The sequence below is a fragment of the Vicugna pacos genome, chromosome 10, assembly GCF_048564905.1.
Source record: "Vicugna pacos chromosome 10, VicPac4, whole genome shotgun sequence".
NCBI classification, from domain to species: domain Eukaryota; kingdom Metazoa; phylum Chordata; class Mammalia; order Artiodactyla; family Camelidae; genus Vicugna; species Vicugna pacos.
The window spans coordinates 68,898,638-68,914,882 of NC_132996.1; the positions used below are offsets into that span (position 1 = coordinate 68,898,638).

General features: G+C 59.4%; 1 protein-coding gene across 5 annotated transcripts; it reads left to right on the forward strand.

The window, feature by feature from the left end:
* The first annotated feature begins 627 nt into the window (after positions 1-627).
* EHBP1L1 (EH domain binding protein 1 like 1) lies at positions 628-16,125 on the forward strand. 5 transcript variants are annotated; one of them, XM_072970303.1, is made up of 20 exons: positions 628-1,008; positions 3,482-3,539; positions 3,720-3,815; positions 4,164-4,217; positions 4,297-4,475; positions 4,552-4,694; positions 5,288-5,350; positions 5,448-5,610; positions 5,781-6,525; positions 7,915-8,097; positions 8,556-8,713; positions 8,802-8,850; positions 9,273-9,914; positions 13,577-13,646; positions 13,767-13,816; positions 13,914-14,037; positions 14,277-14,376; positions 15,096-15,169; positions 15,252-15,366; positions 15,503-16,125. In XM_072970303.1, exons 1-20 carry the CDS (start codon positions 905-907, stop codon positions 15,600-15,602), a joined length of 3,270 nt encoding a protein of 1,089 aa, XP_072826404.1. In that variant the 5' UTR covers positions 628-904; the 3' UTR covers positions 15,603-16,125. The 5 variants fall into 5 exon arrangements, with proteins under 5 accessions (XP_072826404.1, XP_072826403.1, XP_072826405.1 ...); XM_072970302.1 differs by having other exon boundaries at positions 5,781-8,097; XM_072970304.1 differs by lacking the exon at positions 7,915-8,097.
* The last annotated feature ends 120 nt before the right edge of the window (positions 16,126-16,245 follow it).

Below are 16,245 nucleotides of genomic sequence, written 5' to 3' on the forward strand. Positions count from 1 at the left end.
TTTCACTCAAAATGATGTAAAAGGTGAAACTATAACTATCCCTGTTTAACAGAGGTAAAAACTGAGGCTCATTGTGCTTTGCCCAAGGTCACACACTCGCTGGAAGTCAGTTGCTTGAGGGATGGTGGGACCACCTTCCCACTTGACAGCTGAAGTCAGATTCTGAGACTGGTGAATGGGTGTTGTCCACAGATAGGGCCACCTGGGTTGGCCCCTGACTCTGCTTCTTCCTGCTCTTGTTAACACGTGGGTGGTAGTCGGAGTCGGCCGCCTCAGTGTCGAGGACAGTTGGCTCTGGCCCAGCGCACTGTGGCCCTTCAAGTCTCTTCTCCTTTCTGGGTCTCTTTCCCCAGCCTGTGAAATGGGGCCACCAGTACGTACCTCCCAGGGCTGCGGGCAGGAAGCGAGGCGGCCGGGGCAGCGCTGGCGAGGGCGGCACCAATTGCTGGTGGTCCCTTGCCCGGCCCGCGCCTCCACGCCGTCTGGGCGCACAGAGAGCCCGCGCTGCGGTCCAAGAGTCCCCCACGCCCCGCGCTCGCCGCGCGAGGTCCCGGAAGCGGGGCCGCCCCGCCCCCGCGCTCCCGCCCCGGCCCCCGCCCCCCGCCCGAGCCCCGCCCGCCTTCCGACGGGGGTGCGGCTCCAGGAAACGGCGCGCTCGCTGCTCTGCGCTCCAGCGACCCGACGCGCCCCAGACGACCCCGCCGACTCAGCCAGACCACCCGGCGGGCCCCAGCGGCGGCGGCGGGGAGATCCGCCCCGGCTCCGCTCCTCGGACCCCTTCGCACGGACGGGGCGGGCGGCGCCGATAGGAGCCCAGGAGGCCATGGGGACCCGAGTCGGGCCAGCGGTCGCGGGCCAGCGGGAGCCCCAGGTCTGAGGAGTGGGTGGCGGGGCAGCGAGGGCCATGACCTCGGTGTGGAAGCGCCTGCAGCGCGTGGGCAAGCGGGCCGCCAAGTTCCAGTTTGTGGCCTGTTACCACGAGCTGGTGGTGGAGTGCACCAAGAAATGGTGAGTGGGAGGGAGGCCAGTGGGAGTCCCCCAGGCTGGCTGAGACCCCATCTGGCCTTTGAAGCCTGACAGCCCTGCCCCCAGCGCAGTGGCCAAAGAGGCCCCCTACCCTGGTTTGGGCCCTGGTGACCTAGGCACAGAAACTCAAAAGTGCCCTTGCAGCTTGTGGGATCCCCAGAGTTGAGGGGGGGCAGCGTTTGGGGAGTGGAGGTCAGGACTTCCTGGCCTGAGAATCTGTGCCCACACTTTCCTCAGCTGCTCTCAGGACTGGGGGAAGGGAGGCCTCATGTTTTTGGCCAGAGGGATGGTACAGGGTAGTATCAGAAAAGGAAGCAAGTTTTGAGATCTGCAGGTAGTGGAGCTGGGACGGAAAACTCCATGGACCTTAGTCCAACTCAGAACAAGGATGTTGCCCCCTCCTCCCCTGCCCATTTGTTGATGCAGAGGAACCACCCACCCCTTCAGCCAGAGTAGGCGCTGGGAGGCTGGATGCATCTCCACAATATCCTTAAAAGGGGAAACTGAGCACTGGGAGGGATGAGAAGGGAGGCAGGGAGCAGCTTAAAGGGGCCTGAGCCTGGGGAAGGCAAGGTGGTGGTGTGGGGGGGACATGTGTGAAGGGTGCAGGACCTGGGCTGGACTGCCAAAGGAACCAGGGGCATCTCCTTCACATGCCCCCACCCGCAGCTGCCCAGGTTCCTGCGTCACACCCTAAATATACGTGCTTACTGGTGTCAGCTTCCCTTGGCTGGATTAGGGCACAGCTGTGGGGGCCTCACCCGCCAGGCGGGGATAAATTTAGGCTCCCAAGAGGAAGGACAGGAAAGGACCAGAGGGTCCAAGGGGAGGGGAGTGAGCAGGAGACTGGGGTCCCTTGGGCAGCTGCCATGTCCCCAGTCTTGACTGGCCCAGCCAGAGGGTCATTCACACCGTTCAGCAAGGCCCAGAAAGGACAGGAGCTGGCTGGGGTAACACAGCACAGGGCTGGGACTTGAACTCTGGCCTCTGGCTTCTTGCGTCTACCTTCTGCCCCAGCATCCTGGCTGAGTGTGCAGGCAGTGTCAACTTGTCTGAGTCACAGAGGGTGGGCAGGGCCTCCTTTGCTTTTTTGCTGGGAGCCCAGGCTAGGAAGCTGCCCCTGCCCAGGTCTTAGCTCCCCAGGAGGGCGTGCCCAGCCTGAGTCAGGCTGCCTAGCCAGGCCCCGCCCTCTCTAGGCTACCACTGTCTGCTTCCCCTTTCTGGGAAGGCCCCATGGCTACCCTTAGTCAGCCATCGCCTGAAGTTTGGAGTCAAGGAGGGGTACTTGGCTCCAGGCTGGAGGGCTCTAGGCTTAGCTGTGTAACCTTGCCTGGCCCCTAACCTCTCTGGGTCTCAGCATCCTCAGGGATTGACAGGAGAGCCATTTGTCCTAGCTTGGCTTCCAGCGGGGCAGTGAGCTGGGTGAACCTGAGCATCCTGGCATGGGAGGAGGTACAGGCAAGGAGGGCTCTTGTGCTGCCCTTGGCCTGATGCTCCCTAACCATTTCCACCCTCCTGGGCAGCAGTTGGGACCTCTAACCCAAAGGAGCCCTCTCCCTTCCAGGCCCAGCCACATGTCTGGGACTTGGCCCTGCACAGGCGACTCTCCTCTCGCTTTATCTGTCTCCCCACATCTCTTTGCCCTGGCATATGCTGTTCAGCTTAGATGTCACCTTCTGAAATTTTTCCCTAGTGTCCCCTGTGGGAGTCAGGGGCCCTGCAAAGCAAAGGGCTGGGCATGGAAGGCCCTGGGAGGGTATCTCATGACAAGCTGACTCTATGGGTCTCTGACGACTTCCCACGTTCTGCCCTGACCCAACCCTACACCTACCAGAATCCTTGGACCCTGGCACTTGCCATTCCCTCTGCCTGGAGTCTCCCTTCTCCAGACCCTTACACAGCCCATCCCTCCCCGACTCATACCTCTGCTGAGACATCCAACCTTAAGGAGACCCCAGCGGCAATCTCCCATCTCTCTGAAGTCAGTTCGTTAATTTATTTTCCTTCTTAATTGGGACTCTTCCCTCACTTCCATAGTCCTCAACCCTAGAAGGCTTTCCTTTGCTCTGCTCTGTCCTCATATTGGGCTGGGGTGACAGTATGCACTCTGCAAATATTTGTTAATGAATGGACTTCTGTTACTCTGAGTCTGTCTCTTACTGTGTCTGTGTTTCTTGCAGGGCCCTTGTTGTGTTTTTGTGTATCTCTCTGTCTCTGTGTGTGCCTGTCTCTCTATATCACTGTCTTCATAATCCCTGTCGACCCATGGCCCTTTGCCCTTCTGACCCAGGCCTCACCCTGCCTCAGCAGCCCCACCCTGCTCCCTGGGTCCCCAGATAAGGGGCTGTCCAGACCCTGTTCAGTGGGTAGAGGGTCGAGGCAGAAGGAAGACTCTGGAGGAGATGGAGAGGCTAGGTGGGCCTGACTGAGTAGCCCCTCTCCCCCTGCCTCCCAGGCAACCCGATAAGCTGGTGGTTGTGTGGACCCGGCGGAACCGGCGCATCTGCTCCAAGGTAGGGTCCAGATTGGCGTTGGGGCTAATTGGGTGGGTGGGTTAAGTGGGTTAGGGTGATGGGGGAGTGGAATCAGGTTCAGATCATAGGGAGAGAAAGATAGGGTCAAGACTGGAGATAAGGACAAGGGGTTTCAGGGGAGAGTTAAGACTGGTGGAGGACTCAGACTGCTTATTGTAGGCCCACAGCTGGCAGCCGGGCATCCAGAACCCATACCGGGGCACCGTGGTGTGGATGGTACCTGAGAATGTGGACATCTCTGTGACCCTGTACCGGGTGAGTCTCCAGCATTCCTGCACAGATGGGGATGAGCCGATGATTGCCAGTGCTGTGGGCAGCCACAGGCGTCCCTGGGTGGGTCATGCATCCAAACAGGAAAGGACGGGGGGGGGGTGAAACCAAGAATCATGGCAAGGGGTCTCCTCAGCCTGAGGGACCCAGGAGGTCATACCCTCCACATATAGTACGAGAGAGAGCTGGGATCAGGAGAAGCTGGGGAGCACACCTGCCAGGAGGGACCAACATGTGTGAAGGCCCCGAACAAACACCTGAGCCAGCACAGGCTCTTCCCTGCCCTGCCCCACCCCAGCAGTCCCTGAACTCACCAGTGTCCCTCTTTCCCAGGACCCCCACGTGGACCAGTATGAGGCCAAAGAGTGGACGTTCATTATTGAGAATGTGAGTGGCCAGGGCGGGCTGGAGCCTGGGGTCTTGGGCACTCTGGAGCAGCACTGATCCTCCTTCCCCCGGCCCACAGGAGTCCAAGGGGCAGCGGAAGGTGCTGGCCACGGCTGAGGTAGACCTGGCCCGCCATGCAGGGCCTGTGCCTGCCCAAGTTCCGCTGCGGTTGCGGCTGAAGCCCAAGTCGGTGAAGGTGGTGCAGGCCGAGCTGAGCCTCACTCTCTCGGGGGTGCTGCTGCGGGAGGGCCGAGCCACGTGAGTGCCCCACTGCCCTCCTGCGCCCTAATCTGAAACCTCTGACCAGCCCTCACCTCTGACCTCTGACCCCCAGGGACGATGACATGCAGAGTCTTGCGAGCCTCATGAGCATGAAGCCTAGTGATGTGGGCAACTTGGAGGACTTTGCTGAGAGTGACGAGGAGGAGGCTAATGGTCCAGGGACCCTGGAGGTGCGGGCTCGTGTCCCCCAGCCAGGTAGGCTCACCAGCCGTGAATTGAGATCACCAGGACCTAGGGAGGCTGAGGATAACCCAGGCCATAATTCACTTGCTGTGTTGGGGCAGGGCCAGCTTGAGCACACTCCATGGTGGGAGCTCTCTATGGCCAGAAGGTCCCAATCTGCTCAGTGGCCCTAATTATCCAGACTTGACCCCTGGTCCCATGGTGACCTGGGTCCTTAGCTGAGTCCTTCCAGACGGGTTCCCAGCACCTCCCAGTGTCCCTGGCCCTCTCCTCACCCCTAGGTGGATGCCTGCCCAGGTCTGTACCTGCCCTGAGGCAGCTGGGCCAAAAGTGCAGAGAGGGGCTGCAGTCCAGGCTCACTACCCCTCACCACTCACCCTCATCCCTCCCTTTTGCTTGTTAAGGCTTTTTTTTTCTGTCTGTCCTTGTCTGCCCTATCTTTCTCTCTTCTCTGCATCCATGGGCCTGTCTCTTCTCGTAGGCTGGGGCAGTGCCCTGAGGCTGGGGCGTCTCCCAGGTAGGCCCAGCATTCTAGTTGGGGGGAGGGGGTCAGGCCTGCAGGGCTCTTCCCTGGGCTGACCCTGCCCTCCAATCCCTGCCCCCAGATGCCTCTCGGGAGTTGAAGACACTTTGTGAGGAGGAGGAAGAGGGCCGGCTCCAGCGGGCAGGTGAGGCCCAGGCTGGGGTTGCCGGGGGTTGTGGGGGTCACTGGACCTCCAGTCACAGAGCCCAGGCCTCAGCACTACCTCCCTTCCTTCCCCGCAGCTGCCAGCCCTTCTAGCACTGAGGATACCAGCCCAGCACCTGTGAGTGCCCCTGCGCCCCCAGCCAGGGCCTCCCGGGGCCAGGAGTCAGAATCAGCTACCATAGCTGGGGGCCAGGTGGGGCCCAAGGCCCCCAGGCCCCCTGGAACCCAACCCGAGACAAGGTGAGCTATGGAACCAGCCCCACAGCCCCATCCCCTGTCTATTCTCAAGAAGTTGCACTCCCCTCACCTAACCACCTTTCCAGGGCCCCAGCAATCTGAAAGGCTGGAAGAGGAGCTGAGAGGGGGGCCAAATGCCCCACCTGCAATGCACCCTCCTACTCTCTCTTCAGGTCCTCAAGACAGCCAGGCCAAGATGTGGCCCCCACCCCGGCCCCTCGGCTCCGGAAAGGCTCTGATGCCCCCTGGCCCCCAGTCCACCAAGAGGAGGATGAGGCCTCCAAAGACTCAGGGGCTCCCCCAGCAGGAGTGGATTCTGCTGTGGAGACCCAGGCCCTGGAAAGCCCTCAGGAAGGGACAGAAGCCCAGGGAGCAGGGCTGGGCCCAAGCACTGAGGACAGACACTCCAGCAACGTTTTGGAAGGGCAGAAACCCATGGCTGAGGAAGGGGGCGTTGGGGACAGGCCAGAGGCTAGTGGGGTGGCCACTGAGCATGGGTTAGGAGTCAGAGAGGTGAATAAGAAGAGGTCAGATGTCAGAGCTTGGGAGGCTGAAGAGAGTTTAGGAGTAGGTCAAGTGGATGCTCAGTGGAGGTCAAGTGTGAGACATGTGGACACTAAGGGACCAGAGTCTACAGGGGTGACATCTGAGGCAAGATTCAAGGGGACTCCTGAGGCTCCTCCAAGGGGCTCTCAGGGAAAGACAGGCGTCAGGACCAGGGATGAGGCTCACACAATCCTGAGCCCACCTCCAGCAGAGCCTGCAGGGCATTCCAGGCATCTTGGTGACCTCAAGGGGATCAGGACTGCTGCAGGCCAGGAGAAAGAGGGTGCAGAGGTGAGGGACAGAGCCCTGGGTATTGGGGGGACAGGCCTGGAGCAGGGCACCTCTGTTGGAGCAGCAAGTGCCAGTCCCCAGGTGAGCAGGTACCAAGGGGCCCCACTAGCAGCTGACCAGGGGGCAGTGTCTAGGGATCTGAGGGTCTGGGAGGTAGAAACTGGGGATTCAAGGGTCTCGGGACCAGAGACTAGGGTGGCAGAATCAGAGTCACTGGGGACCCAGGAGACGGAAGTGGGGGGCTCAGTGTTTCCACAGATAGAGACCGAGACAGCAGAAGCAGAGATATTGGGGACCCAGGAGACAAAGAGAGTGAGATCAGGGGTCCTGGAGTCAGAGGCTGCTGAGATGACAGAGTCTAAGGAACTAGGGACCCAGAAAACAGGGGTAAGGATTTTAGGGGCCCCCGGGACAGAGGCTGGGGTGGCAGAGTATAACGTACTGGGGATGCAGGAAACAGAGGCTGGGGGTTCAGGAGTTCTGGGGATAAAGACTGTGGTGTCAGAGACTGAGATACTAGGGACCCCGGAGATATCTGGGGGTTCAAGAGTGCTGAAGATAGAAGCTGAGAGAGCAGAATCTGAAATATTGGGGGCCCAGGAGACAGAGGTGAGGTTTTCAGGGGTCTCAGAGATAAAATCAGAGATAACAAGAACCCAGGAAACAGAGTTAGAAGGTTCTGAGGTCACAGGGTTTGAGATTGAGACAGCAGAAGCTGAGATCCTGGGGACCCAGGAGACAGAGGTAGGGGGTTTAGGAGTCCCTGAGATAGAGAGTGAGACAGCAGAAGCTGAGATATTGGGGACCCAGGAGACAGAGGTAGGGGGTTCAGGGGTCCCAGAGGTAGAGAGTGAGACAGCAGAAGCTGAGATATTGGGGACCCAGGAGACAGAGGTAGGGGGTTCAGGGGTCCCAGAGGTAGAGAGTGAGACAGCAGAAGCTGAGATATTGGGGACGCAGGAGACAGAGGTAGTGGGTTCAGGGGTCCCAGAGACAGAGACTAAGACGGCAGAAGCTGAGATATTGGGGACCCAGGAGATGGCATTTGGGGGTTCAGGGGTCCCAGGAACAGAGACTAAGATAGTGGGGCCTGAGGAGACAGAAGTGGGTAATTCAGGGTTTTCAAGGCCAGAGGCTAGAATGGTAGAGGCTGAGGGACTGGAGACTGTCTGTCAACAGACAGAAAGTACAGTTTTAGAAGCTGAGAAAGCAAAGGCCAAAACTTCTGGGGTCCAGGAGGCAGAGACTGGACTCTGGAGGACCCTCAAATATGAGGCTTTAAGGGTCCCAGTCATAAAGCATGGAATTTTAGAGTCCCAGGGAGCAGAGGCAGAGACTACAATTTTGAGGGGCCAGGAGACAGAGGCTGGGGTTTGGGGGGTTTCAGAGGCCATGTCTGGGGTTTGGGAAGCCAATGAAGCAGAGATGGAGGTTCCAGGGGCTTCAGAGAACCAATCTGGTATTTTCGAGGCCCAGGAAGCAGAGGCTGGGGTCTCAGGAACCGAGAAGGGAAAAGAAGCTGAGGGAAACCTCCCAGAGGCCAGCCTGATTGAGGCACAGGTGGCCAGTGGGGCAGGGGCTGGGGTGCCCAGGCCCTTGGGGGCCTCTTCCCCAGAGGAGCCTGAAGAGGACAGGAGGCTGCCGGGCAGCCAGGTAGGGATGGGGGCCGCTGAGGGCCCAGTCTGCTGCTTCCCACTAACCCAGGCTGAGCGAACGGCGGCTCTGCATGGACCCACCTGGTCGACTGGGGTGGGGTGGGACAGGGGCTCAGCTTTAAGGAGCCCCTCACCTGCTCCTCTCTCAAGATGCCCTGGCTCCTCTACCCTGTCTTCCCTGGGCTGCATGGAGTGGGACACTCCTAGAGCTAATTTTCTGGGCTGACCTGGAGGTGTGGCTGCTGGTGACTTCTGATCTTGCCTGGGGGTCACTGACCTTGTAGGTGACTTTGGTAGATAACTGCAGAGCTGGAAACCTTTTTGCCTGACCATAAAGCTAGGTCCAGCAGTCTGCGGTGACTCCTGCAAACCCAGAGCTGAAGCTCTTTTGTGCCCAAGGGGCAGAGAGTACAAGTCCCATGTTCACATTTCCTAAGCCCTTCCCTGTGTCCCCAGGCACCGCCTGCCCTGGTGAGCTTTAGCCAGTCCCTGCTGGAGTGGTGCCAGGAAGTCACCGCTGGCTACCGTGGTGTCCGCATCACCAACTTTACCACATCATGGCGCAACGGCTTGGCCTTCTGTGCCATCCTGCATCGATTCTACCCAGACAAGATGTGAGCTGCCAGAGGGGGTGCGAATGAATGGGGGAGCCTGCTGGGAGGCTGGTGTGAATCCAGCCTCTGATCCTTGCTCTCTCTGCAGCAACTTTGCCTCCCTTGACCCACTCAACATCAAACAGAACAACAAGCAGGTGAGATGGGGAGGGAGTGATGCCTGGAGGGAAAGAGGGTGTAAAGCCAGGCCTAGGTGTTTAAGATTTGTCTATCTGTGTGGAGAAGAGGAGTCTGGGCCTCAGGGCCCCAGCTGTGGCTTTTGGAAGTTCTGCCACTTATTACCCTTTTGGTCTTTAAAGTGTTCATTTTTCTTAGCTTAGCTTTGTTTTTTTAAAGCATATTTCCACCAGATGGTGTTTTGGAAACCACCCTTTGGTGTGCAGTTGCTGGGTAACGCGGGGGCGGGCTCTGTTGCTAGATTTCTTCCAATAGGAGGGTGCAGGCGTTGTTGGCAAACCCTGGCATGCCCGTTGCAGGGACCCCCTGGGTGGTACCAGCCGGGGACCGCAGTGTCACTGGGTAACGCCCGCCACCGCTGACCCTAACGCACTGCTCCTAGGCCTTCGATGGCTTCGCGGCCCTGGGCGTATCGCGGCTGCTGGAGCCGGCGGACATGGTGCTGCTGACTGTGCCCGACAAACTCATCGTCATGACGTACCTGTGCCAGATCCGCGCCTTCTGCACAGGGCAGGAGCTGCAGTTGGTGCAGCTGGAGGGCGGCGGCGGCGCCGGCACGTACCGCGTGGCTAGCGCCCAGCGGAGTCCGCCCGACGACCTGGACGCCAGCGGCCTGGCGCAGCGGCTGCGCGAGCACCGGGCCGAGGCGACCCAGGAACCCCAGGAGGCCGTCACCCGCGCAGACGGAGTGGCCCCTGAGGTGGCCTCCAAGGACCGCGGGGCCGTGGCTGCCCAGGAGGCGCGCTCCGCCGGCGCCCCGGCCAATGGGCAGGCGTCCGCGCCTCCGGGAGAGGGTCTGGTGAATGGGGTGGGGGCGCCGGGCGCCGCGGGCGGCGTGAAGCTGCGGCGGCCGTCGGTCAACGCGGAGGCTGGGCCCGTGCCCCCTCCCCGCGCGCATGGCTCCTTCTCTCACGTGCGCGACGCAGACCTGCTGAAGAAGAGGCGCTCGAGGCTGCGGAACAGCAACTCCTTCTCTGTGGACGATCCGGACTCGGGAGCCCCGGGAGCTGGCGGAGCGGCAGCGGTGAGTGCCCTCCTGAGGCGCGGGGGTCCGGGAGCCGCAGGCTGAGCTAGTGCGCGGGGTTGGGGGAGGCCTCCGCTGGACGCGGGGAGGCGCTTTTTGATTGGAGGGACCCGTGCGGCAGACGAGCCCTCCGCGAGGACGAGGTAGCTAGCGAGCTCCTCATCTCGGGGCACACAGACCTGCCTGGCTCAGAGCCGCTCCTGGGGCGGGGGCCCGACTTTGTTGCCAACCTTGGGGCATATGCTAGTGCTTTTAAAGGCTTGGCACCCAGTTAGTGAAAAGTTCCCACAAGGCTCTGTGTAGCTGGCACCCAGCGTAGAGCTCTTTATGAACTAGAAAATGGGTTGGGGGCATTTCTTTCTCCGCAGGTGGCGGGGGGTCAGCCAGCTTCCCTGTAAACTGGGAGCAGGGTTTCTATACTCAAGGGAGCTCTCTGGAGCCTCCCAACCGCAAGAGTCTCTGATTTGAATCTTTAACTCCAGATACTAGAGGCTAGTTTTCTCTCTTCTCTGATAATGGAAGGTTGGAGATGGGAGACCCTGCTGGGTACCCATTTCCCCCGATCCCTTGCAGGTCTCCGGTCAGTCTCCCAGGGTGTCTTGTACTGCACTGAAGGGGAGGTGGTCCCAGAGAGGGCAGGGATTTGCTTAAGGACTCACAGTCACTGAAGTCCAGGCCATGTGCTTTCCAGCTGCACCGTCTTGGACAGCAGGGGCAGCTCTGTTGGGCCACTCCAAGCCTTCAGCTGTGCAGGGATGACCCCTGAGTTCTAAGGAAAGTCTTTGTGGAAGAGGCAGCCATTTGAGCCAGGCTGATAAGATGGGCAGCTTTTCCCAGGTGAAGAATCGGTGGGGGGGTTCTCAAGAGGCAGGACCTCCCAAGCATAAAAGTGGCAGCAGGAAAGCTCAGGTCTTGTTTAGGAAAGTGCCAGTCACATCCCGTAAGGTCCGCAGGCAGTGATGTGGCTGGCCAGGAGAGCAGGAGCCTTGAGTGCAGGGTCTGAAGTGCAGCACTGAGACTATGAATGAGAAACAGGGAGGGCACTGAAGGCACCCACAGCAGGTGTGTTAGACAGCTATCCTCGGCCTGTCTGTTGGTCTTTGACCAAAGCCCCCTTAATGTGTGTCAATGGCTTTTTATATCTTAAAAGGGGAGGCTTCATCCTTCTGGGCCTAAGTCCCAGCACCTGGCCCTTCCAAGCCAGGCCCTCCTCCAGCCCTTGTCCCACAGGAGATATTTAACCCTTGGGACTGGAGGGGACTCCTCCGCATTGGCCACTCACATCGCATCCTCCTGTGTGCAATGGGAGGAGGTAGGACCTTCCCCGGCCTTGCGAGCTCCCAAAGTTCTGAATGCAACGAAGTCAGGCACCTTGAAACTGAGGAGGGGTGAAGCAATGCCATGAGGAGGGCAGGATGCCTGCCTCTGGTGCAGCCCAGCAAGGCTTCCTGGAGGAGGGGCCACACATGAGGGTGTAGAAAGGGGAATTTGGGTCAGATGTGAGGAAGCATTGGAGTTCCCATCAGGGTTGGCATGAGTAAGCTTAGTTGCTGCTGAGATTGGGGTTTCTCCATTCTCCTCCCCCTGCCTGCCCTGTCGGTTGAGCACTTGCTGTGTGCCTGGCCCCATAGCCCCTCATCAACTCCTCACCAACTCCTACGATGCCCTTTTTGGGGAGGAACAGTTACCCCATTTTGTAAGTGGAAATGTTGAGGCTCAGGGAGACGAAGAAAGAGACAAAGGGAGTTGATACACATGTGAACCTGGGTTTTGAGGCTCAGCTCTAACATGGCGCCCTCTACTGGGCTGAGCACTCTTAACTGGCTGTGTGACCCTGGACAAGCCACTTAATCTCTATTTTCTTTTCCTGAGAGAAGCAAAGGCATAAAAGTTCTCTGCAAAGTGTCGTTGAGGCACCACTGTAGGGTGCTGTCAAAAAAAGGGGAGCTATGTTTTCCCCCACATGCCTTTCTGGAGCCCAGCAACCCCCATCTTACATGGGGCTGGAATTTCTCCCCATTTTACGTACAAGGACACAAACAGGCCCAGTGTGTGTGACTGGCCCGAGGAAACAGCAAATCAGTGGCTAAACTAGGGAATAAACCTTTGGATCAGACAGCCCTGGGCATAAGCCAGGCCCTGTATGAGTGTCACCTCTGACTCTCCGTTTCCTCATCTGTAAAGTGGGGGTGGTACTCATCCCTGCCTCACAGTGTTGTTGGGAGAACTAAATAAGTCAGTGCATACACAGTGCCCCCCACACAAATAAATGTTTACTGGACATCAGCCATAATTGTTATCCGGTGTACCCTGAGTGCATCCTTTGGACCCCATCCTGTACACAGGGGCTGCCTCTGGTTGAGTAGACCTGGGTACCCAGCAGCCGTGGGGTCACATCTGTGATGGGAGAAGTCTCGGGCACCGTGGTGTGGGAGTATCTGCCCAACCTGGGGGTCAAGGAAGCTTCAGGAGGCATGAAAGTCAGGAAGGAAGAAAACTGTGTGAAGGGGCCTCTGGAGGAGGTGGGGCTGAGCTGGGTCATGAAGGTTGAGTGGGTGTCCAGTTGCCCAAGACAGAGGCTGGCTCCAGGCTGAGGAAATGATTTGGGGAAGCGAAAGTCCATCACTGTGGCCAGAGGGTGGCATCTGGGTAGGGCTCAGGGCAGTAGGAGTTGGGACTGGAGCTGCCAACAGGCCTTGGCAAGGAGGCTGAGGGCTGAGGTGGGGTGGGGAGAGAGTGACACCATTGAGGGGTGAAGGTTTTAGGGAGATCCCTCAGTTGTGGCTTGAGGATGAAGTCAACAGGCAGGGCGTGGGTGTTGGCTGGTGGAGAGGCCGCCACTGACCCAGGCCAGAGAGGATGGCATCTGAGTGGACTGCCACTCAGGGAGGTGCAGAGTAGAGTGGACAGTGAGGTGGCTTAACCCCTTCTTCCCACCTGGTGACATTGAGAGGTGGCCAGAGCAGGAGCTATCAAGGGGGCCAGGTTATCAGCTGAGCTGAAAGTTGGGGGCCTGTAGGGCTGACAGTCTCAGCAAGTTGCCAGGGGCAGAACACATGAGGGGCCAGCCCTGCCCTTCTAGGCTACAATTGGTAGATCCAGCCACCTGTCCTGTTCCGAGTGTTTTGTGAAGAGCGCAGCATTCTCTAGGTATGGGAATTGGTCAGGCAGAAGGGTGCTCCGTTTTGTTCAGGAGGTAGAGGTACTGGCTTAACGATGACCACACCAGGTCAGGTCAGTGTTGCTGTGTGAGGCCCTGGCCCTGATGGAGATGCCAGCAGTCGGTGATGGAGTCTGAGGTGGCCTGAGGGAGCAACATGGAGGAGGGGGCGTGAGGGAAGAGAGGCCCCCAGGTGGGCCCACCACAGAGTTTCACCCTCACAAATGCCCTGTGAGGCCCCCGGAACTCCCCAGGGAGTGGGAGTGGACTGGCCCAGGACCACAGGGCCTGGGACGGTGAAGGCTGTGGCCTTTGCTGGAGGAGGCACTTTTCCCAGAGCGGGTGGTAGTGGAGTTCTGTACTTGCAGGACTGGAGAAGCTGCTGAGGTGGGCAGGGCCTGGAATTGAGGACCCTCTGCCCTGTGTGTGCAAGGCTCTGGCTGGCCCCAGGGTGGGCTCTCGGGGAGCCCCTCCAAGCCCTTACTGGCCTCTTCCTCTACAGGAAGGCATGAGCCCTGACCCCAGCCCTGCCCCTGGCCCACCCACAGCCACAGCCCCACAGCAGCCCCCAGGTGAGTAGTTTTGAAGGGATGGTGACTCATCTCAACTCAGGCTGCACACAGTTGCTGAGCCGGGGACCTTCTGGGGGCAGGTGTCAGTTGGGGGTCCCTTAGCCTTGTCTCTTTCTACAGGTGGGACATCAGAGGAACCGCCCCCAAGCCCAGGGGAGGAGGCTGGGCTGGTAAGCAGGGCTGAGGTGGGAGGGGCTGATAGGTGGGCTTCCTAGGTGGGGCCTGGGCTGAGCCCACCCTGTCCTCTGCCCCCTCTCTCCAACCCAGCAACGGTTCCAGGATACAAGTCAGTACGTGTGCGCAGAGCTACAGGCCCTGGAGCAGGAGCAGAGGCAGATAGATGGGCGGGCAGCCGAGGTGGAGACGCAGCTGAGGAGCCTCATGGAGTCAGGTGGGGCAGGCATCTGGAGTCCACTCCCTCACACATGCTGCCAGATCTGCCCTGCCCTGCAGCTCTTTCTGACCCTGGGAAGAGTTGGGTGGAGCCAAGGCTGGAGGAGGCACGCTGAGGCACACAGCTCTGGCTTCTGGGATGCCACAAGGGAACAAGACACCTCTCCCCCTCCCCAGCCTCCCTACTCCTGACACAGGGGTTGGTGGCAGGCCTGGTGACTGGCTTGGCCCAATTAGGTGCCAACAGGCTGCAGGAGGAGGTGCTGATCCAGGAGTGGTTCACACTGGTCAACAAGAAGAACGCTCTCATTCGGAGGCAGGACCAGCTGCAGCTGCTGTGAGTGCTGGTCCTTCCCTGTCTAGGCCCCACCCCTGCCCACCCAGGGCCAGCAGAACAGATGGAATCTTAACTACTTTGATCAGAACTGTTTACTGCTTGCTTCTTTCAACGATTTTTTTTTTAGAAAGTGCTCAACCATCTTAATTTCCCCCCTAATTTTCTGAATATAGTGTATATCTCTTGAATTGGCAATATTTTTGTGAATGAGAGAATTGAGGCCCAAAGAAAAATGTGGTAGGTCAGTGCTGAGCACCCCAGTTGACCCTGTTCCTTTACAGTAAGGAACGCTGAGGTTTAGAGACAGCTGAGCTGGTTTCTCATGTGAGGGCAGAAGCAATTCTCTGCCATCATTGCCATCATAGTCCTGCATGGTAGAGGTGGTTCTGCCTCCCTTTTGCATTTTGGATCATTTTTCAAAACAATTTTAGTCTAATACTTGCTGTTTATGAGTAATGTTCATCCAAATAATCCTTCCAGGTTGTTTCTTATTTTTAAAAAAGAGGGTTGGGTTGGGGGAGGAGACAATATAAATATCTAGCAAGTGGAGAACAGTTGAAACAAGAGATAATTCCCTGGGGGGACTGGGGTATAACTCTGCCCTTGGCCCAGCCCTCACTGGAAACTGGTGGTCAGGTGGGATGGGGGCCAGGGAGTGTTCAAAACCCTGGTCACTCCCTCCCATTCCCCTTTCCCTAACCTGGCACCCCACCCCCCAGCATCGAAGAGCAGGACTTGGAGCGGAGGTTCGAGCTGCTTAGCCGGGAGCTGCGGGCCATGCTGGCCATTGAAGGTGGGAGATGGGGCACAGGGGCTGGGGGGTAGGACAGGGCAGGGGCGGGCACCCCCTGACCCCCAGACTCCTCTGCCCTCAGACTGGCTGAAAACGGCCGCGCAGCAGCACCGAGAGCAGCTGCTGCTGGAAGAGTTGGTGTCGCTGGTGAACCAGCGCGACGAGCTGGTCCGGGACCTGGACCAGAAGGAGCGGACGTAAGTGGGACCAGGATGCTCTGGGAGCCGGGAAGGCTCCAGGGGTGTACTCTGAGGGGTGCTCGGTCGTGACCCCGGGGGGCAGCCCGCGTGTGGGGCCCGACACTGGGGCTGACTTTAACCCGATCCCTCCCAGCGCCCTGGAGGAGGACGAGCGCCTGGAACGCGGCCTGGAGCAGCGGCGCCGCAAGCTGAGCCGGCAGCTGAGCCGGCGCGAACGCTGCGTGCTGAGCTGAGGCCGCGCGGGCCCAGACGTCTTCGCCCCTCCTGGTCCAACCGGACCGCAGCTTTTCTCGCCGCCGCGCCGGGTCGCCGCTTCGGACCTGCGCTCGGGAGGCCCTGACCCTCCCGGATGCCGCGCACGGCCGGTAGGGGCCGCCGTCACCCTTCAGGTGGAGGGGAAGCGCGGCCCTTCGGGCCCCGAAGGACAGGAGCGGCTGGGCGGCCGCGCCGTCCGGGCCGTATTTATTAGTCCGTGTGAGTGTGTGTGCGTGTGTTCGCGGCGGGCGGAGGGTCCCAGGCGCGCCCCCAGAGCTCTTTCTCGAGGGCAGGGCCCGGCCGGCCAGCCTCAGGGGAGAGGGATGGCTCGTGAACTGCCGCGCCCCCGCCCTACCCGCCTTCCTGTTACTCGCGAGCAATAAAGTTAGAAAGGCCAAACCATTGCGCCCGGGCTTTCTCAGGACTACCGGCACTTTCAATAGGCGGAAAGGGGTGGGGCCTTGGCCGATAAGGTCGTCTGCGATCCTAAGTGGGGCTTTGCGGCTTTGAGGTTTCTCAGCAGCCAGAGGAGACCTAACCAGAGGCCTGACCTTGGCCTTCAAAGGATGATGGGGTTTGGGTTGTTGATCGCTGTAGGGAGGTCTCATTTCCAAAGAAGAG

Bases quoted from the DNA above. Each gene is read 5' to 3' on its own strand.
- EHBP1L1 (XM_072970302.1), top strand. From the start codon at position 905: ATGACCTCGGTGTGGAAGCGCCTGCAGCGCGTGGGCAAGCGGGCCGCC. The intron at 3,540-3,719 runs GTAGGGTCCAGA...TGCTTATTGTAG, and splicing joins ACCGGCGCATCTGCTCCAAG to GCCCACAGCTGGCAGCCGGG. The intron at 14,377-15,095 runs GTGAGTGCTGGT...CCCACCCCCCAG, and splicing joins CAGGACCAGCTGCAGCTGCT to CATCGAAGAGCAGGACTTGG.